This window comes from Bufo bufo, chromosome 5 (assembly GCF_905171765.1).
Source record: "Bufo bufo chromosome 5, aBufBuf1.1, whole genome shotgun sequence".
Taxonomy (NCBI): Eukaryota; Metazoa; Chordata; class Amphibia; order Anura; family Bufonidae; genus Bufo; species Bufo bufo.
The window spans coordinates 519,211,690-519,232,166 of record NC_053393.1 but is presented as its reverse complement, the minus strand read 5'-3'; the positions used below and the strand labels follow the sequence as shown (position 1 = coordinate 519,232,166).

General features: G+C 45.1%; 1 protein-coding gene across 6 annotated transcripts in view; it reads left to right on the top strand.

Moving 5' to 3' along the window:
• The window catches only part of ADAM22 (ADAM metallopeptidase domain 22), a 281,199-nt gene that overhangs the window by 213,586 nt on the left and 47,136 nt on the right, over nucleotides 1-20,477 (top strand). For all 6 annotated transcript variants that reach the window (XM_040434533.1, XM_040434530.1, XM_040434531.1 and 3 more), the window contains exons 14-20: nucleotides 2,445-2,496; nucleotides 9,797-9,896; nucleotides 10,023-10,094; nucleotides 11,848-11,940; nucleotides 13,911-13,991; nucleotides 17,855-17,905; nucleotides 18,958-19,021. In XM_040434533.1, the coding sequence (XP_040290467.1) occupies nucleotides 2,445-2,496; nucleotides 9,797-9,896; nucleotides 10,023-10,094; nucleotides 11,848-11,940; nucleotides 13,911-13,991; nucleotides 17,855-17,905; nucleotides 18,958-19,021 (513 nt within the window). The remainder of the gene's footprint in view (nucleotides 1-2,444; nucleotides 2,497-9,796; nucleotides 9,897-10,022; nucleotides 10,095-11,847; nucleotides 11,941-13,910; nucleotides 13,992-17,854; nucleotides 17,906-18,957; nucleotides 19,022-20,477) is intronic.

The following is a 20,477-nucleotide window of genomic DNA, read 5'->3' as shown; positions in this document are numbered from 1 at the left end:
GCCGGCATCAAATCGTGCAGGGGTGCAGGGGGGGGGTGAAAAATATTGATTTTAGGCACTCAAAAGTTTCTGATCGACCGCGGGGATCAGAAACTGCAAAAAGCGCAGCAAACCGCAGGTCTGAATTGACCTGCGGTTTACTGCGATCGCCGACACGGGGGGGTCACATGACCCCCCCTGGCGTTGTGACAGGATGCCGGCTGAATGATTTCAGCCGAAATCCCGTTCCGATTAACCCCTGGGGCGCCGGAATCCTGATTTAAAGTTAGGACGTACCGGTACGTCCTTGGTCCTTAAGGACTCTGGAAATAGGGCGTACCGGTACGTCCTATGTCCTTAAGGGGTTAAGAATATTTTTCCCTGCCTGCCGGATCACTCTGCCGCAAGTGTGAAAGTAGTCTAAAGATAAAGCTATCATGTTCTCTACTTGTTGCAGTGAAGAGTTTAGGGACATATGTCAAATCATTAAGAAGCGTCTTCCTGTACCGAGTTAGGACAAGAATTGGTCCAAGTTCACAAAGAGCCGCATTAAATGTGTGGCACGTCGGGCGCCTACGCTGGGAAATATGCTGAGCCCTAGTCTATACGTTGATACTCCCAAAATACAACCGACTTGGCTGACTAGCAGAGGAAAGTATAAGTGTGGGCAGGGTAGATGCATTTGTTGCAGCCACATGAAAGTGGGCAGAACCTTTGAATCCACGGCAAATGGCAAGAAATTTGATCTGAATTGTAACACTAAATTTGCTGTGTATTTAATTACATGCGAGGTCTGTTCACTTCAGTATGTAGCTGCACAACAACTGAGATCAACATTAGAATAAGAAAACCCCTCTCAGACATTCCCCATTTAAGACACAGAACGTCTCTGCTGCCCGTCTGCACTTTGCTGTAGTACATGGAGGCGATTTTTCAGCCCTGACTACACAGGGCATAGAAAGGGTTACAGCTCCCCTGCGAGGGGGCGATCATCGGAGGAGGCTCCTCAATAGAGAAGCTTTCTGGATGTTCCGGATAAGTACGTGTTTTCCCACAGGTTTAAACAAAAGACACGACTTGATCTTTCAGTACAATTGACAACATGTTTGCAGCGGAGCATTGCATTATTAGAGATTTTTAGATTTTATTCGATTGTGAAAGTTGTTAAAAGAATATCATGTGTTCCGATTTTATTAGGTAGTTTCTGATCATGTGACACCTAAACCATTATGGATTGGTGCAAGAGGAGTATACAGGAACCTGCTTGATATTTGTTATTTATGCCATGATTAAGGACCGAAACATGAGGGTCCGAAACGCGGAGATTGTCTCTTGCGTATGAGGATTGAAAAGTTTTTACCGCATCATAAATAAAGTATTTCCTGCTGTTTAAAAGAGCTGGGTTTTCTCATCGATTTTGACAAGTTCAAAGAAACAGCCGTGTCCAGGCTGGCGTCCGCGCTCACCACAGGTGCAACAGGTGAGAGCTGTGGTCTATCTGTGTAATACAGGACAGAACAGCTCCTCCTGAGTGATGGACACTCTCTGTAACTGCTCACCACTCTGCCCAAGAGATGAGGATCCAGAACAGAGAAGCCCCACACTCTTAACTTAAAGGGGTTCTCCATACTACAGATATTAATGACCTGTCCTCGGGGTAGGTCGTCAGTATCAGATCTGTTGCGATCCAGCACCCCCACGATCAGCTGTTTTAGACTGCTGCGGTGCTGGAAGCTGACAGTATGCGGAGTGGAAGCAGAAGGCTCTGTGCACTGTAGTTTCCGGCACGGTCAACTGAAGCTCAGCTCCCATTCCCATTGTGTGGCCACTACACAGTGTACGGCGCTGTCTGCCTCCACAGTATGGTCTTCAGCACCGCTGCAGCCCAAAACAACTGGTCGGTATGGGAGTTGGATGTCAGACTCCCGCCGATCTCATATTAAAGACTTATCTGGTCAGTATCTGTAGCTCAAAGAACCACTTTAGATCCTGAATAGGGTGTATGGAATTAGGTTTTCTAAATTAGCCATGACTTATCTTGTACGGCCCAGAGCTGCATTCACAGTTCGTCTGGAAGGTTTCTAATTGATCAATAACAGTTTAGCTGAGCATCTATAATGCATCCGGACTGGGACGGTGTTTCATACACTGGTGTAAATATATCGCGTGCTGGAGAGAGAGGCATCTTAATAAATTGGCGTATCTTTTGGCTGTCTGTGCGCTGGAAAATAAAATGCACACCAGTTATTAGCGCTGTAACTTTCTCCGATTTCTGGTGTAAATTATATTAAATTTGTCAGACTGATGGCGGCCCTGCCAACTACAGCTACGCCATGCTGACTTTTGTGGAAAGCAGTGAGAATGGTGGAAAAGCCACGATTGTTACTCAAATATGTTTGTTAATTCCGCCTCATCCATATGAAAAGTAAAGATATTATATTCAAGTACCTGTTGTTGATTTTCAGGGGAGTGTATATGTGAAGATAAATGGTTTGGATGCATCATGGAAGATATCGGGTAAGGATGGCTTGTGGTAACCCTGCATCAAATGTCTTTTTAATGAATTTGGCCCAATAGTCAGAAAAGTAAGGTCCGCACCAGAAACCTGAAGGCAATCCTCAAATATTTGCTACGTATTCGGCAAATACACTTGGGATTTTTCAGATTTTTCCAATCTTGACCATGCGAATGTGCCCTAAGATTGCTGAGCAGCGAGAGGTTTCTGGAGCAGATGCTAATCACTAGGTCGAGGGAATATGCTCCCTATATCTCTGAACTGTAGCAAATTCACTGATTAAGGCCTAGTGTGATTTCTATCAGTGATTGTGATCCAAAACCAGGAGTGGATCCTACATAGAGATAAAGTATAATGGAAAGTTTTGCGCCTGTTCTGTATTTTTGACCCGCACTTGGTCTAGGCTCACAATCACTGGTGGAAATCACTGACCAAACTGAGCAAATTACAGAAATGCGCAGTGACTAATTTTATCCACTAGATTGCATGTAAGATTTTGGCTTAGCTGTCTGATTTGAAGTTTCGTTGGCAGATAGTGGCCAAGGAGCCAACCATACATGTTTATAGCAGGGTTTGGGAGATGTCGTGGACCCGAGGGTCTATCCAGAAGTTATCATGTGTCCAAGAGTAATTATATAAGGCTTTCTGCATGTAGCAGCACACCAGTCCTAACTCTCATTTAGGGCTCATCATGCACCCCAGGCCGATGCCCTGCTGTGGCCCACATACAGTGCGCCTATAATTCACGGGCACCGGCCGTTTGCACCCCGCATCACAGATGCGGACCCATTCACTTGAATGGGTTCACAATCCGGGAGAGACGGTGCGTTACGGAAGCACTAGGGAGTGCTTCAGTGGGTTTTCTGTCCGTGCCCCCGCACCGCAAAAAAGTAGTGCCGCAGCACGGGCCCGCCCGGCACAGGGTTGTGTGCATGAGCCCTTCCTTTGATCCCAAGACCCCGAGCACAGATCATGTTTTGTGTCACAAATACAGTATGTTTTTGTAGTTTTTTTGCGTATGTTTCGGCATCCCTTGATGAAAAGAATTTAATGCAACTGCTTCAGACTATGACTTATTTTTGCAAATTGTAATTTAAAGGGCATGTTTTATCTAAGAGGGAAGGTCTAGGCATGAGATGACAGTGTGTATGTTTTGTCTGAAGTTTTCCTATAAAGACAAGTCGTGTAATGCATTCAGCATCAAAGTTACAGTGCTGGCTAATCTGATCCACAGCGTTCAGACCTCTTTCACCCATCCGAGATGACATTTGTGACAAGATGGTCTGTGGTTCATCAGTGAAGATGTCCATGAAGGATCCATCTTTGGTCCGTGGTTCCTTTCTTTGCCCTCTGTGTGTCATCCGTATTCCATGAACACTGCTAGGCTGAAAATTAACTTCCAGAGCATTTCCTACCAATGGTCTGTGAAAACCACAGAACAAACACGGACGGCAGATGTGTTGTGTCTGTGGTTTTCACAGATCCATAGACTATGTGCACGAGGAATCCATTATCAAGGACACAATCGGACATGCTTCCGTAGTGTCGCCCATGGAAAACCACTGATGTGTCAATAGATATGTTAAAGTCAAATGACGCGTGAGCGGTCCGTGGAGATGGTCTGTGATTCACAGACAAGAGGCCTTATCCTGGTGCAGGGCTCTGAGGACATGGATTCAATATAGAAGGGGGGAGACAAAGAAGATAATATGTCACACAGGGAACCATCCAACATAAGACCTGTCCTGCTGACAAGTGACCTTACTGCTGTGCATTTAGGGACAGATTAAGGTTGGTGAGGCCTCTGAGCAAAAAACAAATCTTATTAGGGGCTACCATCCCAACTCTGCCAAACAGAACCCACCTGACCACCTACTACAGCCATGTATAGGAGAGGTGGCCACATATATTCATTGCCCTCTGCACTGAAGTTAAGGGAGATATGGAGATAACAGAACCAGCGCCTCCCTTGGTTCTACTTCCTCTCCTCTTCCTCTAGATGTTGGGGTTCCTGACGGTTCTGTCCTAGGTCCTGTACTTTTCTCTCTCTATACAGCCCCCATCGGACAGACTATCAGTAGATTTGTCTTTCAGTACCATCTCTATGCTGACGACACCCAACTATACACTTCATTCTCTGACATCACCCCTGCTTTACTCCAGAACACCAGTACCGTATTTTCCGGCGTATAAGATGACTGGGCGTATAAGACGACCCCCAACTTTTCCATTTAAAATATAGGGCTTGGGCTATACTCGCCGTATAAGACTACCCCTGAATGCCCAGCCCTCCCTGTCTTCAAGACTATCTTCTCCAGTCCAGGGAACTGACTGGAATCTGTGGATGGCACTGTTATGAGGAGGGGGATCTGTAGATGGCACTGTTTAGGGGGGGGGGGGGGTCTGTGGATGCCACTGTTTAGGGGGGAACTGTGGATTGCATGGATTGTACTGTTATGGGGAGGGGGATCTGTGGATGGCACTGTCATGGGGGGGATCTGTGGATTGCACTGTTATGGGAGGGGGATCTATGGACGACACTATATAGCATCTTATGCTATATGTATCATCCACAGATCTCCCTCCCTATAACAGTGTCATCCACAGATCCCCCTCCCTATAACAGTGTCATCCACAGATCCCCCTCCCTATAACAGTGTCATCCACAGATCCCCCTATGACAGTGCCATCCACAGATCCCCCTCCCCATAACAATGCCATCCACAGATCCCCCTCCCCATAACAATGCCATCCACAGATCCCCCTCCCCATAACAATGCCATCCACAGATCCCCCTCCCCGACGCTCACAGCAGTACATTTATAAACTGTAATCCGTAACTTTAACTTTAATCAGCGCTCATCTGTTTACTAGGGTACCTTACTCTCAGCTCCGGTAACAGGCAGTGCGGGCGGCGCTCACTCACTGATGTCACGCGCATGCTCCTCCCACTAGGCGGTGCAGGCACGTGATGTCAGTGAGTGAGCGCCGCCCACACTGCCTGTTACCGGAGCTGAGAGTAAGGTACCCTAGTAAACAGATGAGCGCTGATTAAAGTTAAAGTTAAGGATTACAGTTTATAAATGTACTCCTGTGAGCGGCAGGGCCCTGTATATACTAACCCCCAGGCAAGCGTCCTGGGGGTTAGAATATACCATCGGATCTGAGTATACCCGGCATATAAGACGACTCCCGACTTTTGAAAATAATTTCTAGTGTTAGAAAGTCGTCTTATATGCCGGAAAATACTGTAATTGTCTGTCAGCTGTCTCTAACATCATGTCCTCTCTGTATCTAAAACTGAACCTCTCAAAAACTGAACTTCTTGTCTTTCCCCCATCTACTAACTTACCTAAACTTGATATTTCAATTTCGGTCTGCGGCACTATCATAACTCCTGGGCAGGACGCCCGCTGTCTTGGGGCCACGTTTGTCTCGGATCCTCCCTTTGTTCCCCATTTCCAATCACTTACACGCTCTTGTCATCTGCACCTCAAGAATATCGCCAGAATCCGCCCTTTTCTTACAGTGGAAATGGCCAAGACTCTTGTCTTGATTCATGCTCGTCTTGACTACTGCACCGCATTACTAACCGGTCTCCCTCTCACTAAACTCTCCCCCTTCAGTCTGTCCTAAATGCTGCAGCCAGGCTCATCAATCTATCCAACCGCTATACTAATGCTACTAGTCTGTGCCAGTCATTTCACTGGTTGCCCATCCACCACAGGATACAGTTCAAACTTCTCACCCTCACCCACAAAGCTCTCCACAGTGCTGCACCTCCATATATCTCCTCCCTCATCTCCATCTACCACCCCAATCGTGCTCTCCACAGTGCTGCACCTCCATACATCTCCTCCCTCATCTCCATCTACCACCCTACTCGTGCTCTCCACAGTGCTACACCTCCATACATCTCCTCCCTCATCTCCATCTACCACCCTACTCGTGCTCTCCACAGTGCTGCACCTCCATACATCCCCTCCCTCATCTCCATCTACCCCCCCTACTCGTGCTCTCCACAGTGCTGCACCTCCATACATCTCCTCCCTCATCTCCATCTACCACCCTACTCCTGCTCTCCACAGTGCTGCACCTCCATACATCTCCTCCCTCATCTCCATCTACCACCCTACTCGTGCTCTCCACAGTGCTGCACCTCCATACATCTCCTCCCTCATCTCCATCCACCACCCTACTCCTGCTCTCCACAGTGCTGAACCTCCATACATCTCCTCCCTCATCTCCATCTACCACCCTACTCGTGCTCTCCACAGTGCTGCACCTCCATACATCTCCTCCCTCTTCTCCATCTACCACCCTACTCGTGCTCTCCACAGGACTGCACCTCCATACATCTCATCTCCATCTACCACCCTACTCGTGCTCTCCACAATGCTGCACCTCCATACATCTCCTCCCTCTTCTCCATCCACCACCCTACTCGTGCTCTCCACAGTGCTGCACCTCCATACATCTCCTCCCTCATCTCCATCCACCACCCTACTCGTGCTCTCCACAGTGCTGCACCTCCATACATCCCCTCCCTCATCTCCATCCACCACCCTACTCGTGCTCTCCACAGTGCTGCACCTCCATACATCTCCTCCCTCTACTCCATCCACCACCCTACTCGTGCTCTCCACAGTGCTGCACCTCCATACATCTCCTCCCTCATCTCCATCCACCACCCTACTCGTGCTCTCCGTTCTGTTAGTGATCCAAGATTAAAATCTTCTATAACTCGTACTTCTCACTCTCGTCAAGACTTTTCTTGAGCTGAACCTACTCTTTGAAATGCTCTACCCTGGAATATCAGGTCAATTCACAACTCCACCTTCAAACGTGCCTTAAAAACATATCTTTTCAGGCAGGCTTATCAAGCCTCCTAAACTGACTATTCTATTTAGCCGTGAAGTAGTCATGTAAGCTCGTGGCTCATGTTTCTGAAGTCTAAGGTCAGTTCACCTCAAATCTGCAGTGAATCCACAGCATAAACTGTATGTCTAGTGTGGATTTTGCTGTGGAATCACTGGTACATTCACAGGGGTAAAACCTGCGCTGCAAATTCACTACAGAAATTGACATGTAAGAATCTCATCCACATGAATGTTACTGTTGTGCAGGTTAGATCCACAGTGGATGACAGTAACATTCATGTGGATGAGATTCTTACATGTCAATTTCTGTAGTGAATTTGCAGCGCAGGTTTTACCCCTGTGAATGTACCAGTGATTCCACAGCAAAATCCACACTACACATACAGTTTATGCTGTGGATTCACTGCAGATTTGAGGTGAACTGACCTTAGACTTAAGAAACATGAGCCACGAGCTTACATGACTACTTCACGGCTAAATAGAATTGGCACACAGCCATCAGGGGCCCCCAGTCTCTCGAGAGGTGGGGTGTCCAGAGGTGTGCAGTGCATTCACTACCCCAATATTACCTGCCATGGCTAGAGAATGCCAGGCCCCTCAAGGTAGTTGAGGCCTCATGTGTTCTCCCTATAATTCAGCCCTACCTGCAGTTATTTGCTGTCATGATCCCATATTATTAAAGGGCATCTGTCAGCAGATTTGTCCCTATGAAACTGGCTGACCTTTTACATGTGCGCTTGGCAGCTAAAGGCATCTGCCCTATGATTGACAGGACCATGTGTGATCACGTTTATACTGCCTGGCCCTGGTGCAGCAGTTGCAGAGAGAGCAGAGCCTCTAGGTGTAATGGTACCGCCCCCATTGCTCCTAAAGGCTCATTTGCATATATTAAAACATAATTTTTTTGCAGTAATGCGGGCACATATGAACATTGCACCAACATAGATGCCATCAGCTGCCAATCGCACATGTAACAGGTCAGCCAGTGTCATAGGTACAAAGCTGCTGACAGATGCCCTTTAAAGCTCTGTTTCCATATAACTCAGACCACATCTGAAAGGCACCCATACGCTCTGGGACCAGTATATTTACAGGGTAACAGTGGTGACAGGTGCTGTTTGCTGCTCTCCATTGATCGTCAGTGTTTGTCATTACATTCCTATTATCCAGTGGACAGACCTTCTAAAACTACTGCCATATAGTCCCTAATGAAACTCATTAAACCAAACAGATCGTCCTCATTGAAGTCTAATGGAGTCCTGGGGTTCTAATTGGATTTCAAAGCAGCATTTAGCGGTCAGTCTAGTGAGCCCCCCTCGTAAGAGCCACAAGCCACGACTGATCCTAGATGGCCTCGGGAAAGATGAAAGGCTTTGTGATATCGGAGGGATTGGTCATCAGTAAATATCAGTCTATTGTAGTGAAGTGCATGGCGTCGCTCGTGTCTTAGATCTTTGTAGTGCAGGTCTTTGAATCGTTCTGACGGCTATATGATCATAATAGGAATAACGCAGTAAATGAGGCCATCGACGTACAGAGCACAAAGCAGGGCTGGATGCTGCGAGAGATATTCAGTTCATGAAGCTTTATCCCCTGTCGCACCCCCGTGGTATTATTATATAGCGGTAACATATTGCGTAGCGCTGTACAGAGACTGTCCCCTCAGCAGACACACATACACTAGGGCTAGTTTCATAGGAAGCCAGTTGACTTATGCCTTTGGAGCGGAGGGGAAGGGGGGGGGGGGGGGGACTAGAATAGGAGAACATATAGACTCCATGCAGATGTCATCCTTGGCCAGATTCCTCCCCAGGTTGTAAGATGGTAGTTTTAACCCCTGAGCTACCGCAATGCCCTATATGACGCTGGTTCAGCTTGGCTTGGAAGCTGTTGGACACGTTCCTTGTGTGAGCACAAATGCAGTTACCTGCTAGTACTTAAAGTGGACCTCTCGCCTCTCCTGACATGTCCGTTTTAATAACTACTTGCATTCCCCATGTAATAATGATTCTGGAGCATCTATTCTTATGACTCTATCTTGTGTCATTCCTGTATTATTCCTGCTAGAAGTTTATAAATGGATTCCTAGCAGTCTCCATTAGAGGTCCATCTGAGGGTGTGTCCCTGCACAGTCTGCCACCGGCAGCACTGATTGGATAGTGTCAGACCCTGCAGGGACACCCCCTATAAACTTCTACTAGAAATTATAGAGGAATGGCCAGCATAGTCATAAGAATAGAGGCTCCAGAATTGTTATTACATGGAGGATGCAAGTACAGTAGTTGCTAAGACAGACATGTCAGAGAGGGGCCGGGTCCTCTGTGATGCCATTGTTAACATTCCCTTTTCTTCTGCCTGCTACCCTCGTGGTTATGAGTGTAGAGGCTTTACATGAAGATAACCACCGGTTCCTGTTTCACAGCTACTATCTCCCCAACAAGTTCTCCTCCTGTGATGTAGAAGAATACCACGACTTTCTGAGCAGCGGCGGTGGAGCCTGTCTGTTCAATAAACCATTAAAGGTGCGTGTCATTGCTCTTCGGGGGTGTTAGATGGGGCCCTTAATGCTACACTGGTCAGGGGCTGCCCCACTGCTGGTATGACTGGTGTTTCTAGCTCCGGTATAACTCTCGTCTTTGACTCTTCAGCTCTTGGATCCCCCTGAGTGCGGCAATGGCTTTGTTGAAGTTGGAGAAGAATGTGACTGCGGCACTGCAGCGGTAAATACATCATATATATATATATATATATATATATATATACATACTGTACACTAGATATAGAGACAGTTCTGGATAGTACTGACTCGGGGACAGTATATATACACAGATCAGCCATTACATTAATATTGTGTAGATCCTTCCTTATGCTGCCAACACAGCTCTGACCCATCAAGACATGGGCTCCACAAGTCCTCTGAAGGTGTCCTTACCACAGGACGTAGTATAAGCTGAAATGTGGACCTCAGCGCAACTTATCCTCACCCACGGCGGGACCACCAGTTTCCAAGGGGCCCTGAGCAGCTGCATAGCCTGGCTTTATGATATGAAAACCCTCACCCTTGCCAAATGCCATTTTATGTAATGAGCGGGTTGTAACTAAAGAGTAACTATACTCTATTCCATCGCTTCCATCACTTCGGAAATCGCAGTTGCACTCCCATTCAGACGCCTTTCTTTCTTCTCTTCTGCTTGAACGTCTTTTTTGGGTTCCTCTGAGAATTCTAGGTACTTGATGTACAGACTGAAATGCCTCTGCATATGGGGGGCACACCTGCTCAGTGTGCATGCTTCTGAGGGCTGATGGCAGGGATGAGAGATGGCACATGGGGACAGGCAGCATGAGGAGGACAGGTCTGGTAACGGGTGAGGTAACACTTGGAGATAGGAGGCGTGAGAAGGAGGACTGAGACTGATGGCACATGAGGATGAAGGACTAGCATTAGATGAAGGACAGGGACTGAGGACTGATGACAGGTGTGGAAGATGGCATATGGGATGGGCAGCATGAAATGGAGGACTGATGGCAGGGGTAAGAGATGGCACATGGGGACAGGCGGCATGAGGAGGACAGGTCTGGTAACAGGGATGAGATAACACTTGGAGATAGGAGGCGTGAGAAGGAGGACTGAGACTGATGGCACATGAGGATGGGTGGCATGAGATGAAGGATTGGGACTGATAACAGGTGTAAAAGATGGCATATGGGGACAGGCGGCATGAAATGGAGGACTAATGACAGGGGTAAGAGATGGCACATGAAGATGGGTGGCATGAGTTGGAGGACAGGGGACAGATGGCAGGGGTAAGAGATGGCACGTGGGGATAGGCAGCATGAGATGGAGGACTGATGGCAGGAGTAAGACATAGCATGTAGGGATGGGCAGCATGAGTTGGAGGACTGGGTAAGAGATGGCACATGTCACAGTGGCATGAGAAGGGGGATGGGTGGTGTCAGGGATGAGAGATGGCTCATGGGAAGAAATGGCATGAGAAGGTGGATGGGCGCTAGTAAGAGGGGTGAGATGGCACTTGAGGCAGGGGTCAGTGAGGACATGAATACATGGACTGGAATGGGTCACTGACGTGTGGAATAGTGACTTGGGAATGATAAGGAAGGACTGAAGGGGTGCAGAAAATTATTAGAGAGATAAGGGGAGATGATTCAGGGGAGGGAGAACATAACGGAACCAGACGTTGATTGAAGACATTGATAGATATCTGTTGTTTATTCCACTGGTAAAGTTGAATAAGTCAATTTCTCCAATATGAGATTTGGGATGCAGGAGACACAAGGGGGGAGATCACAAATAGAACATCGGTACATAATGGGTGCGATGGGCATCATTTACTGGAATACATAATAGACTGAAGCACTCGCAGGACATGTCAAAGGTTCTTATAGGAGAGCTTTTGGGGTGATGCAATATCAGTTTGGAATTAGTATAGTTACCTTTCTGTTCTTGCTCCACAGGAGTGTGCGGTGCAGGGAGGGGACTGCTGCAGGAAGTGCATGTTAACCCAGGAATCACAGTGCAGTGACGGGCTGTGCTGCTCCAAATGCCAGGTAAAGGAAACATGGCCGAACACAACTTCTGCTCCTCACTAGAGTTTACCAAAGAACTGCAGAAGCCCTGCCAATGGACGTTTGTAATACATATGTGCCATGCTTGAACCTTGTGCCCGTTTAATTACAATGGGGGTCATTTAAGATGCTGAAATACACCTAAATTAGGCGTATTTCAAGCACAGATTGCGGCGCAACGGTTAGCTGCCACATCCTTGCTCATGCCAGGTCTAAAAAAGTGGGCGTGGTGTGGGTGGGGAAGAGGACAGGCCGGCAGGCCCATCTCATTTACCATTTTCTACGCCTGTTACAGGCGTAGAAAAAGGTCTGATTGTAAGACCGCAAGGAAGCTATCTTACATTTAGAACTGGCGGAGGATCCACCGACAGCTTTGAGACGGTCTTAATAAATGTGCCCCTTAATTACCACTTTTACAGAACTTTTTCTTATAAGGAAATTCACACATTGGCGTTCTCCGTTTTCAATGCCAGAGGTTCCCATTGACAGGTTCTGTTCAAAAGTGCGTACTGATGAACACTCCCTGTAATAATAATGGATAATAATAGAACCATACACAGGAAAATGTGAAATGTAAAATAAGTGACATCTGTGAATTAGCTTCTTATAAACTGCACTTTCTGCTGACGCTTTAGCAAAAATGGCTGCCACGGCTGTAGAGAAAAATGACAATATCTCCATAAGTAAATAAAATCTCATTACCAGAAGGACCCGCACCTACAATGAGAACGGAGCGGGGAAATTAATGGAGGGCGCACTGCGCATGCGCAGCCGCCCTCCATTCATTTCAATGGGGCCGCTGAAAATAGCCAAGCGCTGGCTCCTGCCACAGCCGGGTCCTCCAGCCACAGCTCTCTCCTCGCTCTGTTCTCCTGGTCAGACAATGGGGGCATATCCTAGCGATATGCCCCCATTGTATGTGATGGGAATACCCCTGCCAGGTCCGTACTAATACCATGAATCCGAAATTGTCCTTATTAAATGTGCCTGTGGCTCTATTAGCACATAAAACAGGTTTTTATAACCTGTCATTCACCTACCTCTTCATACAGTGTGCCCGGCCGCATCCATCTCCGTCTGGTGCCCAGCGCCGCCTTCCCAGTTGAAATCGGCGCCCTCCCTGTCTATAGTGCCGCCTTCCTCACCTCAGCGCCGCCTAGTGCGCACGCGCGGGATCTGGCAGAGGGATCGGAGGATTGCGGAGGCGGCGCTGAGGTGAGGAAGGCGGCACTATAGACAGGGAGGGCGGCGATTTCAACTGGGAAGGCGGCGCTGGGCACCAGACGGAGATGGGTGCGGCCGGGCACACTGTATGAAGAGGTAGGTGAATGACAGGTTATAAAAACCTGTTTTATGTGCTAATAGAGCCACAGGCACATTTAATAAGGACAATTTCGGATTCATGTTATTAGTACGGACCTGGCCATATGTTTAGGTTATAGGGCTAAAATGTCATGACAGAATCCCTTTAACTCCTGCTTTACTAATATATGGTTGATTTGACTTTTTGGGTGAAAATCCACTTGTATTGCATACATTTGTTTGTATTACACTTCTAAAGGCTGTAATGACAAGTCTTAGAGCTGTTCACATCCCTTTTCAGCCTATGCTTGACATATACAGTATACTGGAAAACGCTCACTGCATATTTGTCAGATTCAGGCTAACATACAGTAGCATACTTTCATAGGCTCCCAATGTAAAAAGAAAGGTATATCTCCTTGTATATGTTTTTATGTGGGATGCTTCTGCATAGAAAAGCTCGGTTTACTACACGGTAAAAAAACAAAAAAACGGACTTGTACTTATACCAAGGAGGTCAAATGTACCTATGCATACACTTGACATATTTGCTAGGAGCTTTTTCCCGTCGTATTGGGCCATAAAGTGATGTGACCAGGCCCTCCCTCTGTTATGGTATGTGCAGTTGTTTAACTCAATATTTCTTGAAGTTTATTCAAAAAGGAGTGTTTTGTCGGGACGCTGTGAATGACTGTGATATACCAGAAATGTGTACAGGAAATTCAAGCCAGGTAATACCTCATTTTTAATCTTTTTTTTTTTTTTTTCCAACCCTAAAGTGCCAGTCTCTGGAAGGCTGAGGTATAATGTTTGAATGGGATTACATTATATATGTAAAGTAACGGATCCTCATTACATTGCTTTAATGCTCAGAGCGGTGTGGGGAAAAAAATATCCTGTTGCTACGAAAAAAAAAACACATTATGCTCTGGGTTTGATGTTTTTGCTGGTGCTTTTCCCCCCATAAGCTTCTCTAAAGGACTTGAAAAACGTAACAACATAAAAAAAAATCATTTATTGCATGCAAAAAAAAACAACAGAAAAATGTGTATGTGTCCACTTAGAACAACCCCTCTTTATCTAAGGGAATATCCTTACTATTAAATTGATCCCAAAAAAATATCCCATTTATTGGCATGTATAGCAGAGTATTCATTTCCTTTGTAGCAGCGCAGTTTCCAGAGCATCTCTGTGTAGTGGCTGTCCAGTATGGGGTCCTAAAGGGGGTTCTACTTCCCTATTCCCTCAAAAGGGACCATCTCAAATGTACAGAGCATTCAGAAAGTCTTCAGACCGCTGTTTTCATTTTTTGTTTTATTGCAGCCTTGTGCTAAAATATATATAAAAAAAAAATAATCAAGTTTTGCTACATCATTCTGCACTCAATATCTCATAATGAAACCAGAATTTTAGAAATGTTTGAACATTTATTAAAAATAGAAAACTAAAATTTTGACTGGACATAAGTATTCAGACCCTATGCTGTGACATGGGACATTTAGCTCTGGGGGCCTCCTATTTCTTTTGATCATCTTTGAGATGTTTCTACACCTTGATTGGAGTCACGAAAAAAGTAGATTGTCCAGCTTCACCTCGCGGTGCGTGTTTTATTAGGAAACGTGCTTAAAAACCAAACATCAGGCTCATTTCATCAACATGTTTCGGATCAACATATATGACAGATCCTTCCTCATGACACAGAGAATAAGGCCTCTTTCACACGGGCGTTGCGAGAAAATGTGCGGGTGCGTTGCGGGAACACCCGCGATTTTTCCGCGCGAGTGCAAAACATTGTAATGCGTGTTTAGTACCCAAACCCGAACTTCTTCACAGAAGTTCGGGCTTGGGTTAGGTGTTGTGTAGATGTTATTATTTTCCCTTATAACATGGTTATAAGGGAAAATAATAGCATTCTGAATACAGAATGCTTAGTAAGTGATCAATTGAGGGTTAAAAAAATAAATAAAAATTAACTCACCTTCTTCTCTTGTTCGCGTAGTTCCCGGTCTCTTCTTTACTTCTATAATGATGAACTACCGGCTAGGACCTGTGGTGATGGACCATGTGATTGGAGCATGTGATCTGACGTCACCAAAGGTCCTTTAGCCCACAGCTCATCATTGCTTGCGATTTTCACGCAACCCCATTCACTTCTATGGGGCCTGCGTTGCGTGAAAAACGCAGAATATAGAGCATGCTGCGATTTTCACGCAACACACAAGTGATGCGTGAAAATCACCGCTCGTGTGAACAGCCCCATAGAAATGAATGGGTCGGTATTCAGTGCGGGTGCAATGCGTTCACCTCACGCGGAATACTCGCCCGTGTGAAAGGGGCCTAAGACTGACAAATCTTATATACAGAGTAAAAGCAGTGATTCAGCTGTGGATTATTAATTGGCAATTAGACTGCTTTCACCCCACCCACAGCATATACCACTGAGACACAGGAACAGAACTGCATGAGAAGAAGAGAGAAAAAAAAAATATATATATCTTTTAATTTTCTCCCCTCTCTTCCTTCCACGCAAGAACCGCCCCTAAAGGACAAGAGAAGAAGATACATCTAATAATGCAATATTAAATCTTGTCTTTGATTAAGGCCCAAAGGCATACAGGACTGAAATCTAAAAATCCAATAAGCTTCTCTATTAGGAAGAGCTTTCCTATGGTCTCCGCCCCGTTTAGGAAAATTAACTCGTTCAATGCCCTGAACTTTCATGGCAGCAATATTGCCCTGATGGCAAGAGGCAAAATGCTGGCTGACTGCTGACACATTTTTTACAAAAGCATGAGAGATATCTGAGATATGTCTGCATATCCGAACTTTGAGGGCATTGGACGTACATCCCACATATTGCAATTGACATGTAGAACAAGACACACACCTCAGCGCTACAGCGCCCCCTTCCAAACCAGGAGGTTACTGTCCCCTCCCTTTGTCTGCGGCATTTGTGCACAAAACTGTCAGATTCTTTCTGACAATCTTGCAGACATCCAAATACTCAAGACTATAGTTAGTTATAAAGAATGGCATTGCAGTCTGGCCTCCTTGTTTTAAACCTTTGTATTTTTTATATTTAGGAAAAAAACAGGTCTCGCCTGGGTAATGCAAGAGCTGTTTTTTTAGCTGTGTCTATTAAAGACTGGCCGTCACCTCTGATCTGCAGCCGAGCGCCTCTCCGAGGAAGGTGGAATCATCTGAGCAGTTCCTCCTTAATCTGATAAATTCACCCCTAGGGATGTTTTTAACCACGTGTTTCGGATGACAGGACAGGGCTAATAAAGTGGTATTGCCAGCTGTCTCTTTTCTATAAGTACAAGTGGTTATCTCAGATTTTTCCACATCACCGTGGAGAGTAAGATCCAAAAATGAAATAGTGTGCACATGAAAATCAACCGTAAAGCTCAGATTCATTTGATTATCATTGAGATATCTCTCAAACAGTAGTTGATTGGAGTCACCTGTGGTAAATTCAGCTGAATGGACCAGATTTGGAAGGACACGGCCCTGTCTATATAAGGTCTCACAGCTGACAATGTATATCAGAGCAAAAACCAAGCCATGAGGAGGAAAGAAATGCCTGTAGTGCTCAGAGACGGGATTATGTGAAGGCACAGGTCTGGAGATGGGTACCAAAAAATTCCTGCTGCACTGAAGGTTCCCAAGAGCACAGTGGCCTCTGTCATTTTTAAATGGAAGAAGACTGGAACAACCAGGACTCTTCCTAGAGCTGGCAGCCCCACCAAACTAATTAATCAAGGGGGAAAAGCCTTGGTAAGACAGGTGACCAAGAACCCCATGGTCACTCAGACTGAGCTCCAAAGATCCTGTGTTCAGATGGGAGAAACTTCCAGAAGGTCAACCATCACCAATCTGGGCTTTATGGCAGAGTGGCCAAAAAGAAGCCTCATCTCAGTAAATTAATGAAAACCTGATCCAGACTGCTCCACTACTCAGACTCACCTTCCAACTAGACAATGACCCTAAGCACACAGCCAAGACAACACAGGAGCAGCTTAAGGACAACTCTGTGAATGTCCTTGAGTGGCCCAGCCAGATCCCTGACTTGAACCCATTCCAACATCTCTGGCGAGACTGGAAAATGTCTGTCCACCGACAGTCTGCATCCAACCTGACAGAGGCTTGAGATGATCTGCAGAGAAGAACGGCAGAAAACCACCAAATCCAGGTGTAAACCTTGTGACATCATCCCCAAGAAGACTGAAGGCTGTAATCACTGCCAAAGGAGCTTCAACTAAGTCCTGAGTGAAGGGTCTGAATACTTATCTCAATGCAAGATTTTAGTTTTCCCTTTTCAATAAATTAGCAAAGATTTCTAACATTCTGTTTTCATGTTCTCATTATGGGGGATTGAGTCCAAAATGATTGGAAAATGTGAACTTTCTTTTTTAGCACAAGGCCGCAACATAACAAAATGTGAACATAGTGAAAGGGTCTGAAGACTTTCTGAATGCACTATATTATTCTTTGCCACCATCACTTATCATCAATATAAAAAGATTAACCAAAAAATGCTTTTTCTGTTGTTCTGCTGAAATTATGTATTAATACTTTGTTCTGTCTCTTTTAGTGTCCATCAAATATACATAAATTAGATGGATATCCCTGTAAAAACCGAGAGGTAAGTCAATTAAAGAGGACCTTTCACCGATCCTGACATTTTTGTTTTAATATCTACACACATTTCCCATGTAATAACAATTCTGGAGCCTCTATTCTTATGTCTCTATGTTGTGCCATTCCTCTATTATTTCTACTAGAAGTTATGAATGAATTGCTAGCAGTCTGCAGTAAGGGTACAGAGGGGCGGTAACCAGGTGGGGGCGTGTCCCTGCACAGACTGACTCTATCCAATCAGTGCTGCCTTTGTCAGTCTGTGCAGGTACACCCCCCCCCCCCCCCCAACTAGTTACCTCCCCTCTGTACCCTTACTGCAGACTGCTAGCAATTCATTTATAACTTATAGTAGAAATAATACAGGAATGGCACAACATAGAGACATAAGAATAGAGGCTCCAGAATTGTTATTACATGGGGAATGCATGAAGCTATGAAAACAGACATGATCGGTGAAAGGTCCTCTTTAAATGTCATATAAGGTGTGAGTGATCATGTACTGAAGTCTGCAGCACTTAGCCAACAGGGACCTTGATAGGTGTGGGGATTTTTACAATTCTTTGTAATATATATATATATATATATATATATATATATATATATATAAAAATGGCGGCACTGGCTGCAAAGAGAAGATGCGGGTGCACGTCCCAAGGGGAATAGACTGATATCCCTGATGAATAGGTCCAGAAAAGTGTCGCTCTTTTTTCTGGACATATATATATATATATAATAAAGACAAAATGGGAGGCAGCACCGATCAAGATTTGAAATGGCCGTGTGAACGCTCTAGGGAATAAAGCTTACCCAAAATATAATGTCCAAAAAAGAGCAGCACTCCAACGCAGGATAAAATAAAATATAAAAAGTTTATTCACCCATGGTGTAGCTACACCATGGGTGAATAAACTTTTTGTATTTTATTTTATCCTGCGTTGGAGTGCTGCTCTTTTTTGGACATTATATATATATATTACACCTATTCTTATACTGTATGCTTTTATCTACCTCCCTCTTAATATTTTAACTTTTTCTCCAATTTTCTCATCATCTCAGGGTCTTTGTTCTGGTGGAATATGTAAAACCAGAGACAGGCAGTGCAAATACATCTGGGGTGACAGTAAGTATGCATGGTCCAGACACAAAATAAGAAGACCCTTAAATGTTATGGGCGCCATTGGGGCTCATTTTGTTATTGGATTGTGTATATTTTGTTGTATTTTTTTATTGTATTGGGTTTTTATTAAAATGTTGCAATTATTTGAGAAAACAGAAACATTTTATGCGTTTATCTTTTGCTGCCTGCGTGTGTTCTCATTTATTGGGAGCATGGGAAACTTACCCCAGATGGTAAAAGTCCGGCGCATGGGCTTCACTCCAGTAACGTAGTTAAATCCGAAAAGGCGATTGACCAGCACTCAGAAGTTTAAAACCGTGTTATCTTTATTTCATATTCGTTAAAATAAACTCCAGTGCTTGATTGAGGAGTACTCAACACGTTTTGATCAACACAGTGGTCTTAATCATGTTATGATTAAGATTGCTGTGTCGATTGAAACACGTTTCACTAATCAGTGGCATATTGTGGACCAGTCAACGCGTTTCGATCTACACAGTGATCTTAAAGGGGTTCTCTCACTTCAGCAAATGGCATTTATCATGTAGAGAAAATTAATACAAGGCACTTACTAATGTATTGTGATTGTTCATATTGCCTCCTCTGCTTGCTGGATTCATTTTACCATCACATTATACACTGTTCGTTTCCATGGTTATGACCACCCTGCAATCCAGCATCGATGGTCGTGCTTGCACACTATAGGAAAAAGCATCAGCCTGTGTGCGCTTGCACAGTCCCGGACGTCCGGATGCTGGGAGTTGTAGTTTTGCAACAGCTGGAGGGCCGCAGATTGGGCATCTCTGGCATATATGCTTTTATCCTTTAATATAGCCATTGCAACAAAATGTGCCCCTGAGGTATCCATAGCGTTTAAAGTAAATGTTCGTCTTTTAACGCAGTGTAGTTTTAGAACATTATAGTCCTAGCCTTGGAGGGTACTTTGATGTGATGTGTTTGGACAGGGGGCATTCAGCTGATATACACTGAAAACCCTGCTCTACAGTAAGCCATGCTCATTGTAGCTGCTGCCCACTCTGGCTAATAGATGAGGGTATGAGGTATTGCTAATGGAGTGACAACCCCTTAGATAGGGAAATTCATGACTGGCATTTGCAGAGTATCTTGATTTAAGTTTCACACTAAATTGTCAGGTTGCTATTCTGACAGCTATGTATAGACCTTTTCTCTGATCTCCTGACAGCTCATAAACACTTTTTGTCAGAATAAGAACTAAGCTATGATGAGTGTTTATGAGCAGTCAGGAATTGAGAGATAAGGGCTATAAATGAGCAGTTAGAGCAGCAACCTGACGCTTCAGAGTGAAACTGAAAGCAAGATACTCTGCAGGTAGACTGATATTTAACCCTGTAGAACAAAAACACTTAAACTTTTAACAAAGACAAATTGAAATTCTTATAATTTTTTTTGCCCAAAATGAGTAAAATGACACCATATA